The sequence below is a fragment of the Pteropus medius genome, unplaced genomic scaffold (genome assembly GCF_902729225.1).
Source record: "Pteropus medius unplaced genomic scaffold, Ma_sr-lr_union100, whole genome shotgun sequence".
NCBI classification, from domain to species: domain Eukaryota; kingdom Metazoa; phylum Chordata; class Mammalia; order Chiroptera; family Pteropodidae; genus Pteropus; species Pteropus medius.
Window position 1 is genome coordinate 11,641,641 of NW_024353517.1, and position 16,616 is coordinate 11,658,256.

A 16,616-nucleotide genomic window follows, 5' to 3' on the forward strand; every position below is an offset into this window, starting at 1 on the left:
TTTCATTTTTTTGCAGGTGGCTTTCTAGTTTTCCCAGCACCATTTATTGAAGAGGCTTTCCTTTCTCCATTGTTATGTTTTTGGCTTTTTTGTCGAAAATTATTTGCCCATGTAAACATGGGTTTACTTCTGGACTCTCGATTCTGGTCCACTGGTCCGTGTGTCTGTTTTGCTGCCAATACCATGCTGTTTTGATTATTGTCGCTTTGAAGTATAATTTGAAGTCGGGAAGAGTGATGCCTCCAGACTTGTTCTTTTTTCTCCAGATGGCTTTGGCAACTCGGAGTCTTTTGTGTTTCCATTCTAATCTGATGATTTTTTGTTCTATTTCATTAAAAAAATGCCAATGGGATTTTGATGGGGATTGCATTAAATCTATATAATACTTTAGATAATAAGGTAATTTAAACTATGTTGATTCTTCCAATCCAAGAACACAAATAACTTTCTATTTCTTTGTGTCTTCTTCGATTTCTTTTAATAGGGTCTTACAGTTTTCATTATATAGGTCTTTCACATTTTTTGTTAGATTTATTCCCAAGTATGTTATTCTTTTTGTTACAATTGCAAAAGGAATTATTTTTTCCACTTCTTTTGACACTTCATTATTAGAGTATAAGAACGCTACGGATTTTTGAACATTGATTTTGCATCCAAAAACTTTACTATATTTGCTTCTTGTTTTTAGTAGTGTTCTTGTGGACTCTTTCGGGTTTTATGATTTTCTATACAGAGGATCATATCCACAAATAGTGACAATTTGACTTCGTTTCCTATTTGGATGCCTTTTATATCTTTCTCTTGCTAGGAACTCCAATGTTATATTGATTAACAGTGGGGATAGTGGACAGCCTTGTCTTGTTCCTGATCTTAGAGGGAAGGTTTTTAGTTTTTCACCATTAAGTATAATGTTGGCTGAGGGTGTGACATATATGGCTTTTACTATGTTGAGGTACTTTCCTTCTATACCAATTTTGTTGTTTTTTGATAAAAAATAGATGCTGTATCTTATCAAAGGCTAATGAGCACAATTCTGAATCATATGTTAAGAGTATGTTTAGTTTTGTAGGAAACTGCCTAATTGTCTTCCAAACTGACTCTACCATTTTGCATTCTCACCAGCAATGAATGAGTTCCTATTGTTCCAAATCCTCACTGGCATTTGGTATTGTCAGTTTTTTGGATTTAAGGCCATTTGAATAGGTATGTAGTGGTATCTCGTTTTAATTGGCAGTTCCCTAATGGTATATGTTGGACATCCTTTCATCATGCTTATTTGTGTATCTTCTTTGGTGAGCTGTGTACAGATCTTTTGCCCATTTTAAAATTGGGTTGTTTATTTCCTATTGTTGAGTTTCAAGAGTTCTTTGTATATTTTGGATAACATTCTTTTATCAGATAGGTTGTTTTGCAAATATTTTCTTTTAGTTTGTGACTTGTCTTTTCTTTCTCTTAATAGTGTGTTTCTCAGAGATGATTCCAATTTTAACGAAGCCAGATTTATTCTTTCATGGGTCATGCTTTTGATGTGGCATCTAAAAACATCACCAAACGCGAGGTCACCTAGAATTTCTACTGAATTATTTAAAGTTTTGGCTATATTGCCAAAATGCCATTAAATAAAAGGATATCAATCAACATTCTAATCATCAGTATACGAGCATGCCCATTTTCTTGTCACTTAAGTTCGCTTCTTTTTACATAACATTTACCCCCAAATTTTCATTTAAAAATTTTATTCTTTTCTAAAATAAATAAATAAATAAATAATTATCTGATAGCAATTAATTTCAAGTTGAGATGAGAATATTGTTTTAAGCTTCAATACTTCTACCAGAAGGGATTAATAGAGAACTTCATAAAAACAAGCACTCCTCCTCTGCAAACATTTAATCTTCTATTTTGGAATAAATCCAAGTACACTCCATCTCCACTTACGTTAGTGATTATAAACATCCCATGATTCCCATAAGTCTCTCAGCTCCACCATTCTAATGCCCATGTAACTCTGCACATTCCCCTTTCTAGCTTTAATTTTTTATATATCACTCCCTTCCCTTTCTCAAACATTCTCCATACTTTATTTACTTAGGCCTGGCTCTCCCATGAGGATTCTGCCTGATCCACAGCACTCTCTATTGCTAGCTTTTTTCTCTCTCACACTTCTGTATGGTCTTGGAGGCGAGAGTGTTCTTTTGGCTTTTCATTGCCTCCTTGAGGTCTCTATCTCCCTCTTTCTCTATAACTCTTGGGCTTTCAAACCTATCTACCTTTCCCTGTTTCAAGCATCTACCAAAAAGTTATCCTCGCTAACATTACTCATAATTCATCGTGCTTTCGATAGCTACAAAGATGCTGTTATAGCTCCTTGACTACCTCTTTTGCAATATTCTTGACCTTTAGCCTACCTCAGCCACATACACCCCCTGTCATATCCTATACCTACCAGTACCAATAACTGCAACTCTCAGATCTCAGTTGCACTCTTTCTCCTAATTTTTTCACTCCTAGCACCCTAACGCCAGCAATCCTTTGACTCCACTGGACCTAAATAAATTCCACTGATCTTCCAGTGTCCATCATTCCTTTCACATGATCATTTCTTCGAGCCTCTTATGTTTTGCAACATTCAGATGGCAAAACATAGTTAAAACGATGCCTACTCTTTGCCTGTACCTATGCAACTAAGTATGATGGAAGAAAAAAATATACCCCTGCTGACCAGCATCATTAACCTCATTAAGGACCCTAAGCGCATTCACCCTAGATTTCCCGATTTCCCATCCTCCTGTTTCTGTTCCAGGATACTATACATTACGTTTATTTGTTATGTTTCCTTAGGTTCCTCTTGGCGGTGACAATTTTCTCAGATCTTCCTTTGCTTTTGATGACCCTGACAGTTTGAAGGAGTACTGGTCAAGTATTATATTGTAGGATGCCCTTCTATTGAAATTCGATGTTTTTCTCAGTTAGACAGTTACGGGTTTGGGGAGGAAGATCAGAGTTACAGTGCCATTTTCATTGCATCATATGAAAGGTACATACCATCAATATGATTTAGAATTATGTTCAACTTATCACCTGGCTGAGGTAGTGTTCATCAGGTTTCTCTACTGTCAGTTGATTTTTTTCTCTACTTTTTTCTCCCCTTTTCATACTGTGCTCTCGAGAAGAAAGTTGCTACGTGCAGCCTACATTTAAGGAGTCAAGAGTTAGGGGTGGAACACCTACATCAACTATTTGGAATTCTTCTGAATGAGAAATTTCTCTTCTGTCCCATTTATTTATTCACTTATATGGACTTCATACTATTTTATTTTGTTGTTCAAACTGTTGCACTTTGGCCACTGAAGCTCTTTCATTTTGGCCCCTGTGTCCCTTTGAAATACCATACCCCCCATGAGTGTGGGCTTTTTTTTCTTTAATTTGGTATTACTTATGATTCCATTTACTTCGTTAATTGAGTTTTATTAGGTGTAACTCTTTCACTATTTTAGTGGTTGCTTAACCGTTTATACAGCATACACCTTTCAGCTGTTATGACTATCACAATACTATGCCACTTCACACAGAGTATAAAGATCTTATGATTATCCCCCTCAGCCTTATGCTTTTGTTGTCATTTTACTTATACACGTTCTTTTTCTCCTTCCACTGATATTATTATTTAAAGTTTTATCTTTTAAAGATCCCTATACAAGGAAAAAAAAATCTTATATATTCACACACTTAGTTACTATTTTTAGTGCTCTTCAATCCTTCGTGTGAAGCCACACTGCTGTATTTTCTGCTTTAAACTTTTTCTTTATTATTTCTTAGAGTGTAGAACTGCTGGTGGTAAATTCTTTCAACTTTTATATGTTTGAAAAAATCTTTACTTCATCTTAGTTTTTTAAAAATATTTCTTGGCCGTAGGATTCTTAGTTGACCGATACTTCTGTCAAAACTTCATTACACATGTATTTGGAACACTTGGAAGCTGTCTCTCAGCTCACTGTTGCTATCTCATTTTTCAAAAATTTCATTTCTTCTTCTGTGTTTCATTTTGGGTAGATTCTATTACTACGTCTGATCGTTAAATCATCAATCATTTTTTCTACAATGTATAATCTGGCATTAATCCAATTTCAAACAATATAGTTTGTATCTGTAAGTTTATTTTTTTTTTATTTTTTATTTTTTTAATATATCTTTCAAATGTCTCCACTTAACTCTTTTAACATCTGGAATGCAGGTAAAAAAATTGTTTTAATTAACTTTTACGCTAATTTTTATTTGTGTCAGTTCTGGTTCAGTTTCAATGGATGGATTTTTCTCCTCATGGGTTTTAATTTTCTTGCTCTTTTGCTTGCTTGATAAACTCTGGATATTTGGGTGCTGGATATATCTGTACTCCTATAAATATTCTTGAGCTCTGTTCTGGGACATGGTTACTTTGGAGCTGATCCCTTTGGGTCTTGTTTTTAAGATTTGTTAGGTGGGACCACAGCAGCATGTAGTCTAGGGGTAATTATTTCCTATCACCCCTATTCAATATCCTATGAATTACAATGTTTTCCACTGTGGCTGACAGAAGTAGGCACTATTCCCAGCTGTGTGAGCACCAGACACTGTTCTCTCCAATCTTAGCACAGGGTTATATTCCTGGCCTTGGGTAGATTCTTCACACAGGAGTGCCAATCTCTGTTCAATGCTCAATGGGGATTTTCCTAAAGTCTCCAGAGTCTTGTCTTTGCGAGGCTTCCTCCTCTCTTTTTCCTCTGTGTCTTGTTAACTCCAGCTGCCTTGGTTTCCCTATACTCTTAACCCATCTCCTCAACTCAAGGAGTCCACTGTGTCCCACCCTGGATTCTGCTCCCCGTGCATGACCTGGAAACTCTCATAAGATATTAAGCTGGAGCAATCATAGGGCTCACCTCATGCCTTTCCCACTTTTGGAGATCACTGTTCTTCATTGTCTGATGTCCAGTGTTTTGAAAACCACTGTTTCATATATTCTAGTAGGGGGTTAATCTGGTCCCTGTTATACTATCTTGACAGGAAGCAGAAGTTTCCACTTGTCAAGTTTTTACCAATTATATCCACACTGCCAACTCCAAATATCAAGTCTCAGTCCTCATATTACTTGACATAACTGTTTCTGACAAGCTGGTTTCTCCCTTACTTTTTGCACGAAGATTCTGGGGCATATGTTTATTTGGTTTTTTATCTACTCCTCTGGCCATTCCTTCTCAGTCTCCTTTGCTGGTCTGCCACATCAACTCTTAGCCATGGAATGCCTCAGGGTACAAGCTGAATCTCTTCTATTGTCTGTCTATGCCCACTTGACACAGTGATCCTATCTAGTCTCATAACTTTAAATAATTTTTATAGCTAACAAATCTCAATTTTATCTTTAGCCTGGACTTGCATACCCAACAACCTATTCAACATATCCACTTGGATGTCTTAATAGACATCTCAAACTTAATATGTCTAAATATGTTGAAATGCTATCTCTGATCTCTCAGCTGCCACCTGCACACCCCCTATACACTACCTGCAGCTTTCCCCATTTCAGTTAAGGTGAATTGTAACTTCGTCATTGCAGTTGCTTAGGTCAAACTCTTGTGGTCACTTCTCTCTCTCTTTCAAAATATATCTAGAATCCAACAACCTTTTCCTACTTCCACTGATACCATCCTACTCTAAGCTACCATTGCTTCTTGCCTGGATTATTGCAAGAGCCTCCTAACTGGTTTTCTTGCTTCTGCATCTCCCTTCAGAGTCTCTTCACAACAAAGCAGACTGTAATCCTGTTAAAATATACATAAGACCATTTCACCTCTCTGCTCAAAACTGTCCAACGGTTTCCCCATTTTACCTGTGTAGAAACCATAATTCTTACAAAGGCCTAATAAGGCATGACACAATCTGGCCTCACTTCGACTGATATACCTTTTTATTTCCTGCTGTGTGCTCACTGAATGGTAACAATTCTGCAATCTTTAATGACAATCTTTAATGATGTATTGTTAAAATACATCAAGAATGCTCCTGCTTTAGGGCCTCTGCATGTGCTGTTCCTTCTGACTGAAATGCTCTTCTCTTAGGTAAGTATCATTCTCTTATATCCTGTGTTCAAATATCAACTCACTAAAGCTCTCCCTACTCTTCTGAAACTGAACATTCTTGACTCCCTGCTTACCAGTCCCAGTACTTAGAGTTCATCATTTAATATATTACATATTATTCTTTTCTTTTCTCTTCTCTTTAATTCCGCCCCCTTCCACCCCTGACCTACGGATGTTACCGTCTCCCCTTAAGAACTGGATCTCTGAAGGCGGGGTGTCTCCTCCCACGCAATCGGGGTGCACACCCAGGGCCTGGCACACCCAGGAGGCCTAGCACAACGGGGCCTGGTGTACCCAGGGCCTGGCACTTTAGGCGCACCTGGGAGGCCTGGTGCATCTGGGGTATGGTCCATGGCTCCATCTGGGGCGCGAACCCAGGACCTTCTGTGTGTAAAGCAGATGTGCCAACCACTACACTACGGAGCCACCCCTATTACATATTATTCTTATTCATATGATTGTTTCTCTCCTCCTTCTATGAGGGCAGAAATTTTATTGGTTCTTTTATTTTTATTTTTTGTTGGTTTTTTTACACAGCTCCTTGAACAGTGCCTGATACAGAGCAGATACTTGGATTGATATTTACTGAACTGAATGAAATTAGAAGGTTTAAAAAATTGTTCTGAAAAGTGTTCAAAAATTAATATCCTTTATAAAAGTACATTTAACTGCTCATTTGAACTGGGATTTTTCAAGAAGATGAAAAACATTCAGGAAAAATAGAATTAAAACTCATGCTATCCAAATAGGGTACCTCTTACACATACTCATTACTTTGGTCTCTAGCTCATTTTATAGCATGTCCGATTTATTTTGAAAAAAATTTTTAAAAACATTTCTGGCAATATAAGTCTGTAGTCTTATATAGTACTTTAAAAACTCTTTTGAAAAGAATTGCTGTATTGAGATATTATGCACATACTATAAAAATCAACCTTTTCAAGTGTGCAATTCAGTGTTTAGCATATCCACAAAGTTGTATAACCATCACCACTATCTAACTTCAGAACATTTTTATCCTTCCAAAAGAACATCCATGTGCATCATTAGTTACTTCTCATTCCCACCTCTTCTCAGTCCCTGGAAACCACTAATCTCCTGTCTATTCTATAGATTTATAAGCAGTCCTCATTTAGATCATTACTTGAATTCCATATATGGGAATTCATCTACTCACTAAAATTTATTTGCAACTCCAAAACTGAAACTCTCAGTGCTTTTGTGGTTATTTGTAGAGATATATGCACAGGTGAAAAGCATAGTGCTGAAGTGCTGCCTAGCATCCCTAAATGCAAAAAGGTTGTGATGTGTCTTATGGAGAATATACAAGTGTTTGATAAGCTTCATTCAGGTATGAGTTATGGTACTGTTGGCCATGAGTTCAATGTTACTGAATCAACAAATATGTGTTAAATAAAGTATCTTTAAACAGAAACACACATAAAGCAAGATTGTATATTGATCAGTTGACAAAAATGTGATCAGAGGCTTGCAGAAACCTAATCCTGGATTTCCCCTAGAAGCAGCGGTTCAGTATTAACTCGGTGTTTTCGAGTTTATAGAACCTAACTCTTACGAACAAGAATTGAATGTACATTAAATCATACAATATGCGATCTTTTGTGTTTGACTTCTTTCACTTAACATAATGCTCTCAAGGTTCAATGTTGTCTGTACCTATACTTCATTTCTTTTATCATGGCTAAAAACATTCCATTGTATGGCTATACCACTTTTGTTTATTCATTCATCAAGTGATAGACATTTGCATTGTTTCTACTTTTGAGTATTATGAATAATACTATCAATATTTGTGTATATACAAAGCTTTTGTGTGGATATAAGCTTTTAATTCTCTTGGGTATAAACCAGCAGTGGAATTGCTAGATTATATGGTAACTCTATGTTAACTTTTACAGGAACTCTCAAATTGTTTTTCAAACACTGCATGTACCATTTTACCTTTCCACTAGCAATGCACGAGGGTTCCAATTTCTCCATATTCTCACCAACTTATTGTTTATCTTTTTGATTAGAGTAATTATTGGAGGTGTGAAATTTATCCGTATATGGTTATTTAAAAGTAGAAGTAAAAGAAAAAAGATAAACAAATAAAAGGAAGGAAGGGAAGGAAGGAAGGAGGGAAAGAAGGAAGGAAAAAGGAAGGTAAAAAGGGAGGGAGACAGGGAGGGATCCCCAACTCTCCACCCTCAGCTGCTGAATATTCAATTTTTTAAAGTCTACTGACCTCATCTGTATCTCAGGACCCTTACTTTTTTGTCTGAATACGAGCTTTAACATTGCCATCTACACAGCTTTCTCACAGATGTGATCTTGCTTTCCTCTTCTCTGTACCTGGGGGTACCAGAGGCCAAGGTTCAAAGTTGATAACCTGAAGGGTATATCTAGGGACCCTTAGCTCTGCAGAAAAGTGAGGAAATTCTTACTTATGTGCAAAATTAAAAACCATTCAGCTTATTAAAAATCTGAAAACTCTTTACCTATCACATTCAACTCAACCCAGAAGCACATGATATTTAGATGCAGAGTAAGAGCAGAAACCAGGTTTTATCAACTTTGCATCCTAAATTCTTGGCCCATGCTTAGCACAAGCAAGTTCTAAATAAATGTTTTAAGAAAAAGTATTTTTCTTAAAGTAAAGCAGGTGTTTAATTGGTCTTACCCTCAAGGGATTTTCATTGAGGTATGGAGGCTCTCCTTCTACCATCTCAATAGCCATGATACCCAGAGACCATATGTCCACTTTAGGGCCATAAGCTTTCCGTGTAACCACCTCTGGTGCCATCCAGTATGGTGTGCCAACCATGGTACTTCGCTTGCTCTGCTCAGGGGTGATCTGGGCACAGAAACCAAAGTCAGCTAAAAAACAAAACAAAACATCTAGAGTTAATAGTGTTCATGGGTGGTTTTATGTAAGCTTTCACTTTAGATGACTTAATTAATTCCATTTCACTATTCAGCCTCTTGCTTTTTAACAGTATTAATAAAGTCAACCACAATAGGTTTACAAATAGTTTGATGATGTATTTCCATATTCTCACTTGTTTGCTTTTAATTCCCAAGAGGGAAAAATTATCAAGTCTTTTATTCTAAATAATTAATTCCATCCTAAAAATTTCAATAAAGTTGAAAAGGTCTGGAAAAAAGTCACCAAAGGTAGACACCAAAACTAAATGCTGTGAATCAAAGATCAGGAAATGGTAACTACTTTTGAAGAAAATAAACAGAAGCTAGGACTATTAAGCATCTGACTTACCAGATTCTAGGAAAAAGAACACATTTAACTGCAACTGTACTTACAAGGTGCTTACCACCATTACTCTACTCTAACTACCTCGTTTTATAACTGAGGAGCAGAATGCCTAGTTTAGTACTGTTAATTTAGTGGGAAAGTAAGAATAAGAATACAGAGTTTTTTCCCCACTTCTACTGTTAAACCCATTGTGTTCCACATGTAACTACTGTTAATATTTGGTTTGTAAAGCTTTAGGTTTTTTGCTATGTATTTACATACAAATAATATTTACAAGCCACATGGTTTACTTTACCTAATTAGGATGTTTTGTAAACTGTTTTTTAAATCAATCTATTTTTAGAGACTTTTCCATATTAAAAATTGATCTATCTCATTACTACTACATAATATGACAGAATATAAAAATATCATAACTTATTTAACCATTCCCATACTACTAGACATTTAAGATAGTTTTGGTTTTTCTTTACAATGATGCAGAGAACATCTATGTACTTGTGCATATATGTTCAGTAATTCTACAGGAGAAAATCCAAAAGAGTAATTGTTAGGTCAAATCACATTTATAGCTAAAATGAGTACTTATAAAAAACCAGATACTGTTCCAAGTACTTAATAAGAATTAACGTATTTAATCCTCATGATAACTCTATGAGATAGATATATTTTTATTATTATTCTTGTTTTTAAAATGGGAAAACTGAGGCATACACATATTTTTCTTTTTTAGATAACTTACCCATGATCATTCATCTAGTAAGTGAAAGAGCCAGGATTAAATATTATCCAAAAAAGTCTAATTTAGTTTATATGTGCCCACTAAAAATAGATGAGAATGTCCATTGCCTACTAAGATTAACATTAGTAATTTTATATTTTGACCATCTGAAGAGCCTAGATCCCTTTTCTTGTGGCTGAATAACTTTTGGAGAATATATCTTTAAAAAGAAATGTTGAAAAAGGAGCCAAACTCTAGCAGAGTTCTTGATCCAGAGATGCCTTGAGTTTTGCATAGTTGGATAAACCTCGGTAGAAGTTCTTCTTAAATCCTACAAGAGGGCATGGTTGGAACTGAGACACAGCTAGAAGAGGGAAAGGAACCTAGGATTTTTTTTTCATGATTCTACCATGTCTGATACAAAAGATAATTAGGAAAAGAGGTTTACATGGGTTTTCTTCCTTGTCCTCTCCAAGGTCAGGGTTATATAGCCCTCCCCTGATTAGGCCACGCTCTGCCAAATCCAAAGAAAGCTGAACAGTATGAGAAAAATCTACCCTAATAGATAGCAGAGACGAATTCAAGTTTATCGTTGGAAGAAAGTACCAACATTATGACAGTCCCAAGTACTGTTCCTCAGCATTTTCCATTTTTAATCCTCAGAAGAATTCTTTGAGATGGGTACTATTATTTTCCTTATCATACAAATTAGAAAATGGACACAAAGAGATTAAGTAATTCACCTAAAATTATTCAGCAAGTATAGCGATGTGCTATTTAAACACAAGCTGTCTAGTTGTGTTTCTCTCTCTCTTCATATACTGTCATACAAATATTAATAGTGGTTTTTTTTAAAAAGGCAGAAAATTATAATAAATAACAAATATATGTTATCTGTTCATTTGTGACTCACTAAGTTTAACTGATCCTTCCATCCCCAAAAGCACGTTGTCACTTTTGATGTCTCTGTGGATCACTTGATTAGCATGTAAAAACTCCAATGCCTGTAAACACTGAACAGAAGAAAAATACCAATCAATGAAACAGTCTCTGAAAAGTCTAAGGGAGGTTCACATACTGTATATATGGCCTGAACACTGCTTCTAGTATCCAAGACATGCCAACACCTACATTTATAAAGAAAAAACATACTCTCATGTATAAAGTTATAAATATAAGACACCTTAATTACTTAGATATCCTATGTCCCACCCTCTGGCCTTTCCCAGAGATAATCATTAAATTATACCTTATCTAGTCCTACCTCTGCCATGGATTATTTAAAACATTAAGAATATCTTCAGTCTTCAATGTTCTCACTTATAAAATGGGTGGGTCTATATAATTTGTAGGCCTTTTCAGGTTGAAATGCCTAAAGGTATGCAGCACTTGGTAAACATGCACAAGGCTCTCAAGAAATCATTTCAAAAGTAAAGGATAAACTTGTGATTATTCCCATATTAAGATACTCAAGTCCAATCGATGTGCCACTGAAAAATAGCTAAGATCCTGCGTGCTCTGGTTCCATCCAGCTGTTCATCAATGTGATATAAGATGTTTTCTTCACTTCTTCTTCTATGGTAGATTTTACATAAAGCTATATCCACAACACAAATACCAATGATAAAGGAATAACTTTATTTTCTCTTATGCATGTTTTAGAAAGCACCGAGTCCAAAGTGAGGAAAAACTCCTTGGCTCCTATGTTTTTAAATATAAACTGAGTATAAATTGTAAACTTGGAAAATTTTTTTTACTTCTTATCTCCATCAGAGTAGAATGAAGAGAAAAGTCTGTACATTATTATAAACAAGTAAAAATCTCATTCAAAATATTCTACTATTCATTCAAGGGGAAAAAAACAGATAAACTATATATTACACTACATTTACCAAGCATTTAAACAGATTCCTAAAAAAAAAAATACCCAGAAAAATACTTGTACAAATAAACTAAAACTTGTCACAATTAGAAGAACTCCTAAAATAATTTTTATAACAATTATAAAAAATTATTAGAAAAACAAATGAAATAAAATAGATAAAGTCTGGTTAAGTTTTATTAGCTTTTAAGTAACCAACATTTTTTGTTAAGGGATATTATATTATTAAACTATCATGTTCATAACTATTAACAAAAGTTCAAAGGTGAAACTAATTCAGAATTAAAATTTTCAAAGAATACTTTTTTAACACCTTAATAAAAGCTAAAAAAGAAAACGTCATGTGTTGTTCTTACACAAACAAAGTTTATAATTCACCTACATATCACCATAAAAATGTTGAAAGCCAAATCATAGAGAAAACAACAGTCTTAAGAACTTTTACAATTTTGTCCTTTGTAACAATAATTCCTAGGATATTCAAAAGTAGTATCACAGTTTCAGTGACAATGAGCAAATCATTAACCTAAGTCTCATCTGTAGAAAAAGATTAGGAGGAAGAAGGAAGACTCATTTTTGGCTTAGACATAGGCAATTTGGCCGAATTTACTGGCTTAAGCAAACAGTATGTCTAGCAATTCATTAATGACTATCAAGAAACAACCAGTTTCTTCACATTCAATGATATGAATCAAGTCAGAAACAGATCTATTAATACTTAAGGTGAGCGTGTGTCCAGCTTAGCTTGAGACAGTCCTCTTTCAACTGCTGAGTGGTGTATTTTTAATGGCTCCCCCCTTTCACTCTCGAAAGCATCTTGTTTGGATGATGAATTATAATGATCGCCCCCACTGAAATTCACTTGTGAACTGGGCTCTTCAAAGGTCCATAGTTCATCCTAGAATTATCTTACACATGAAGGAAAGCACTGAAAACTCTCATGTAGGATGAAATGGTATGGAGAAAATTTGCAGAGAATATGTACAGAGAAAGTTTTTATTATCTCACACAATAAAAATTAAACTGTGCAAAAAAACTTTCCCTTTTTTCATCTCCTGCTAATCACTCACATCATTATAACTTACCAAAAAGGGAACAAACTCACCTCTCTGCATACAGCAGCAATCTGTGCTTCATCCATACAGGTTTCTGTGACAACATCAGTAAGTGATCCTCCCGCAAGGTACTCCATTACTACGAACAATTCATCTCCTACCAAGTAACTAAGAAAAGAACACACAAAATACACTCACATTTCTATTTTTTCTAAACACATGGCATTCTATGATGAAAAATTCAAATGTTAGGCACCCTAATAACAAAACTAGAAAGCTGGCAGCTTTGAGAGCTAGAAAGAAAACTTGAAAGCTGCTATGTTAACAGTACAGAAAAATAACTGAGGGTCATTATGATTTTCCTGAATCACTTTATAGTTTGCCCATAATTGTAACTTGAGTGTGTACACAGATTATTCCAATTAAAATAACCCTGTAGGGTAGGAATTATTTGTCCTGCTTTATAGATGAAGAGACAGACGCTTAGAAAAGTTACTAATCCAAGGTCAAATAGCTGGTAAGTGACAGAACCAGAATCTGAAGCAAATATAACTGATTCCAAAGCTTATGGTTAATCTTAACCACCACGCTATACTGACTTAAAATATTATTTTTAAAAGCAGGGAAATGCACCTAGAAAGTTTCTTTCTGTGAACATGGTCCCATAACTAGGGCTATAGTCTAAAATGGGCTATCGTTTCCCATTCAAATCAAATTTAAATATGGAAATAAAATCACCCATAATCCTCTATCTCCAATACAATCACTATTATAATTTTCATTTATTTTCTACTATTCTTTCATTCACATGTAATTGCTTTGCAAAATATACATAGTTGTAATATTCATAATTTTCTATTCTGCTTTTTAACAAATTCCTGAACTAACTGAGGTTTTGATAGACATATTTTTTGCTCATTAAAGCATCTAAATAAAAATTGATCTAAAAGCTTAAAAACTGTGTGGCCAATCACCTCTCAATAGAGATATGAATTACAGCCAACCTTCCCTTAATGTTTCTGCTTCTGATCATTTGTAATTAATATGAGCATAGAAGCAATGTTCTTCATTTAACTGCCTTCTCTCACTTGCCAAGTGATATCTATGTAGAAAAAGAACCTGTTAAACTGTAATGCGCTATTTTTACCTCTCCTCCTCCTCAAGCTTACTTTTCAAAACTCACATCCTACTTTGGTCTAAGTGAAGTGGCTATCTCCCCAAACCATGAAACTTAAAATTTCCACATTTTTGTCCCAATGCTTTAGCAATATTCACACTTACCTGTCCAAGAAGTTAACTATGTTGGGATTCTTTAATTCTTTCATCACCAGAATCTCATTAATGATCAATTCCTTCTTTGGCTGTTTTTGTAAATTAATCTGTTTGATAGCAACCTATAATGGAAACAGAAAAACAAAATCAGAACAAGTATCTCAATTCTCTTAAAAAATTACAAATACTGATCACTTAATAATTTAATTTACTGTATACATGTTACATAATGAAATAATTTACTCATAGGTAGCACTTTTATTTCCACACTGCCTAGGCACAACACTTGTAGTAATATACAGAGCCCAAATATTTTTAGATTTCTCTTGAAGCTGATTAAACAAACCCAAAGTTAGCCCAGTGCCAGGAATTAATTCTTTCATTCCAAGCATGGGAAAATAATTTTTAAAATATTTGCTTATTTATGAAACAAAGCATAACTCTTTTTTCCCCTTAACAGGGGCTAAAAAATTAGAGTGATTTTTTCAATATATTCTACTGAAAAATATTACTATTAATTATTCACAGGTTTATCTAGTTTCTTCTTATACTAAAAGCTAATAGTTAACACCCAGAAGTATGAAAAAGTAGCTACCTCTTGTCCCAATGCCACATCCGTAGCAGTGAAAACTGTTCCAGAAGCCCTGGGGGGGTGGGGGGAGATAAAACCAGATTTTTAAAGTTTCTAAATCACTGTCATTCATAACAGCCAAAGACTTTATACTTAGAACAACTATAAAAGGATTGAACATTTCAGATTTACTATCTTTAACAGGAGTAAAAAGCAAAAACAAAAAGGGAAAAAAATAAGAAAATGAGGCAATCTTTGTGGCCAAAACTTGTTACGTTCTTGTGCGTCCTTTCCAAAGGCATCCTCCTCCTAAAAGTAAACTGTATTTGGTGTTTATTCTATATTTGATGTGCATCAGTTTCATGCATTTCTTTATACTTTAACTATAAAGGGCACAGGTGTGTATCTCTACAGGATATAGTTAACATAATTTTTAAATGTCATACAAATGGTTTCATTTTATGTATTTTTCTGCAATTTGCTTTTTTAATTCAACATTGGATTTGGGATCCCTATGAATAAATGTTATTCTTGTTCGTTCATTCATTTATTATTATTATTTTTATTATTATTATTATTATTATTATTCAATATATAACTATTATCATGCTCAATACTGATTCTTAATTTTTTGTTATTAAAATTAATGTTGCAACTGTATTTAGTTTTCAAAAAGAAACTCATAAGGAAGTTTTCAAAAAAGACTTAAATTTCCTTTCTAAATTCACATTTTCCAGAGAATAACATAAAACATTCCAGATGTTCATTTGCTCCCAAGCAACAGAAAAAAAGGGTTTAGTCAGTGTAGTTTAAAAATACAAATTATCGAACAAAATCAGAACATCAGTAGACTCAAAAATCGATACTCAATGATGTAATTAAAATGCATGTTTTTTATTGTCTCTAATCTTGTAGTACATGTTCTATCTTTTAAATATATTTGATGGGGAATTTTCCCACCCATCTAATCTCTTACCACCAATGAAAAATAACATTTAAGAAGAAACAATGTAAAATCACTGCTAAGCAGTACAATGTTTTAATAGCATTTAGAAATAAATGCATTAGTTATTTACACAAATACAAGGAAGGACACCAGTCATAGAATACTGTAAGTGCTCAATGTCAGCAGGCAAAAAAGATATCATGTTGTACACCTATGAAATACTGAATATTGTGGTAACACAATCACAAATACTTACCCTTGCCCAATTTTTTCATATCTTGTGTATTTTTTCTTAGGGTCACCTATGCTCACAATGGTTCCTATTTTAAACAAAAAACAACAAGTTATAAGCTCAGTCAAGCATTTTTAAATTGTAAATATTCTGATATCATTATTCCTTTTAAAAAACTCTACTGATTTTAGGACAGTGGTTTTCAAATATAACATTAAGTTTCAAAAATAATGTATGTTTCAAACACAAAACATTGAAGAATCTTAATAAAAAAAAGTATCTAGGTTAGACCTCCTAACTAATGCCTTAATTATCCTACCACTTTCTCAAAAATGATCACATTTGAAAATGTCCAACTGTAGCACTTTGCCTAGACTGAGGAGTTTCTCAGGATGTAGAATGTTCAATCTTAAAACTGGGAAATTTCTGGTAAAAGGATGAGTTGGTCACCCTACTTTTCACGCTCCAATGATATGTATTAAACTAATGATAGTTATGAACCTATTATCAGAATATATAAATGATATCCAAATGAATAACTCTAAATGGT

At 34.3% G+C, this 16,616-nt stretch overlaps 1 protein-coding gene across 1 annotated transcript in view; it reads right to left on the reverse strand.

Annotated features, from left to right (window-relative positions):
- Positions 1-16,616, reverse strand: part of PAK2 (p21 (RAC1) activated kinase 2) — a 77,459-nt gene that overhangs the window by 7,511 nt on the left and 53,332 nt on the right. Inside the window, exons 8-13 of the mRNA XM_039850519.1 lie at positions 16,091-16,154; positions 14,913-14,961; positions 14,327-14,439; positions 13,096-13,213; positions 11,022-11,121; positions 8,797-8,993 (exon numbers count right to left, since the gene is read on the reverse strand). Coding sequence (XP_039706453.1) covers positions 8,797-8,993; positions 11,022-11,121; positions 13,096-13,213; positions 14,327-14,439; positions 14,913-14,961; positions 16,091-16,154 — 641 coding nt within the window. The remainder of the gene's footprint in view (positions 1-8,796; positions 8,994-11,021; positions 11,122-13,095; positions 13,214-14,326; positions 14,440-14,912; positions 14,962-16,090; positions 16,155-16,616) is intronic.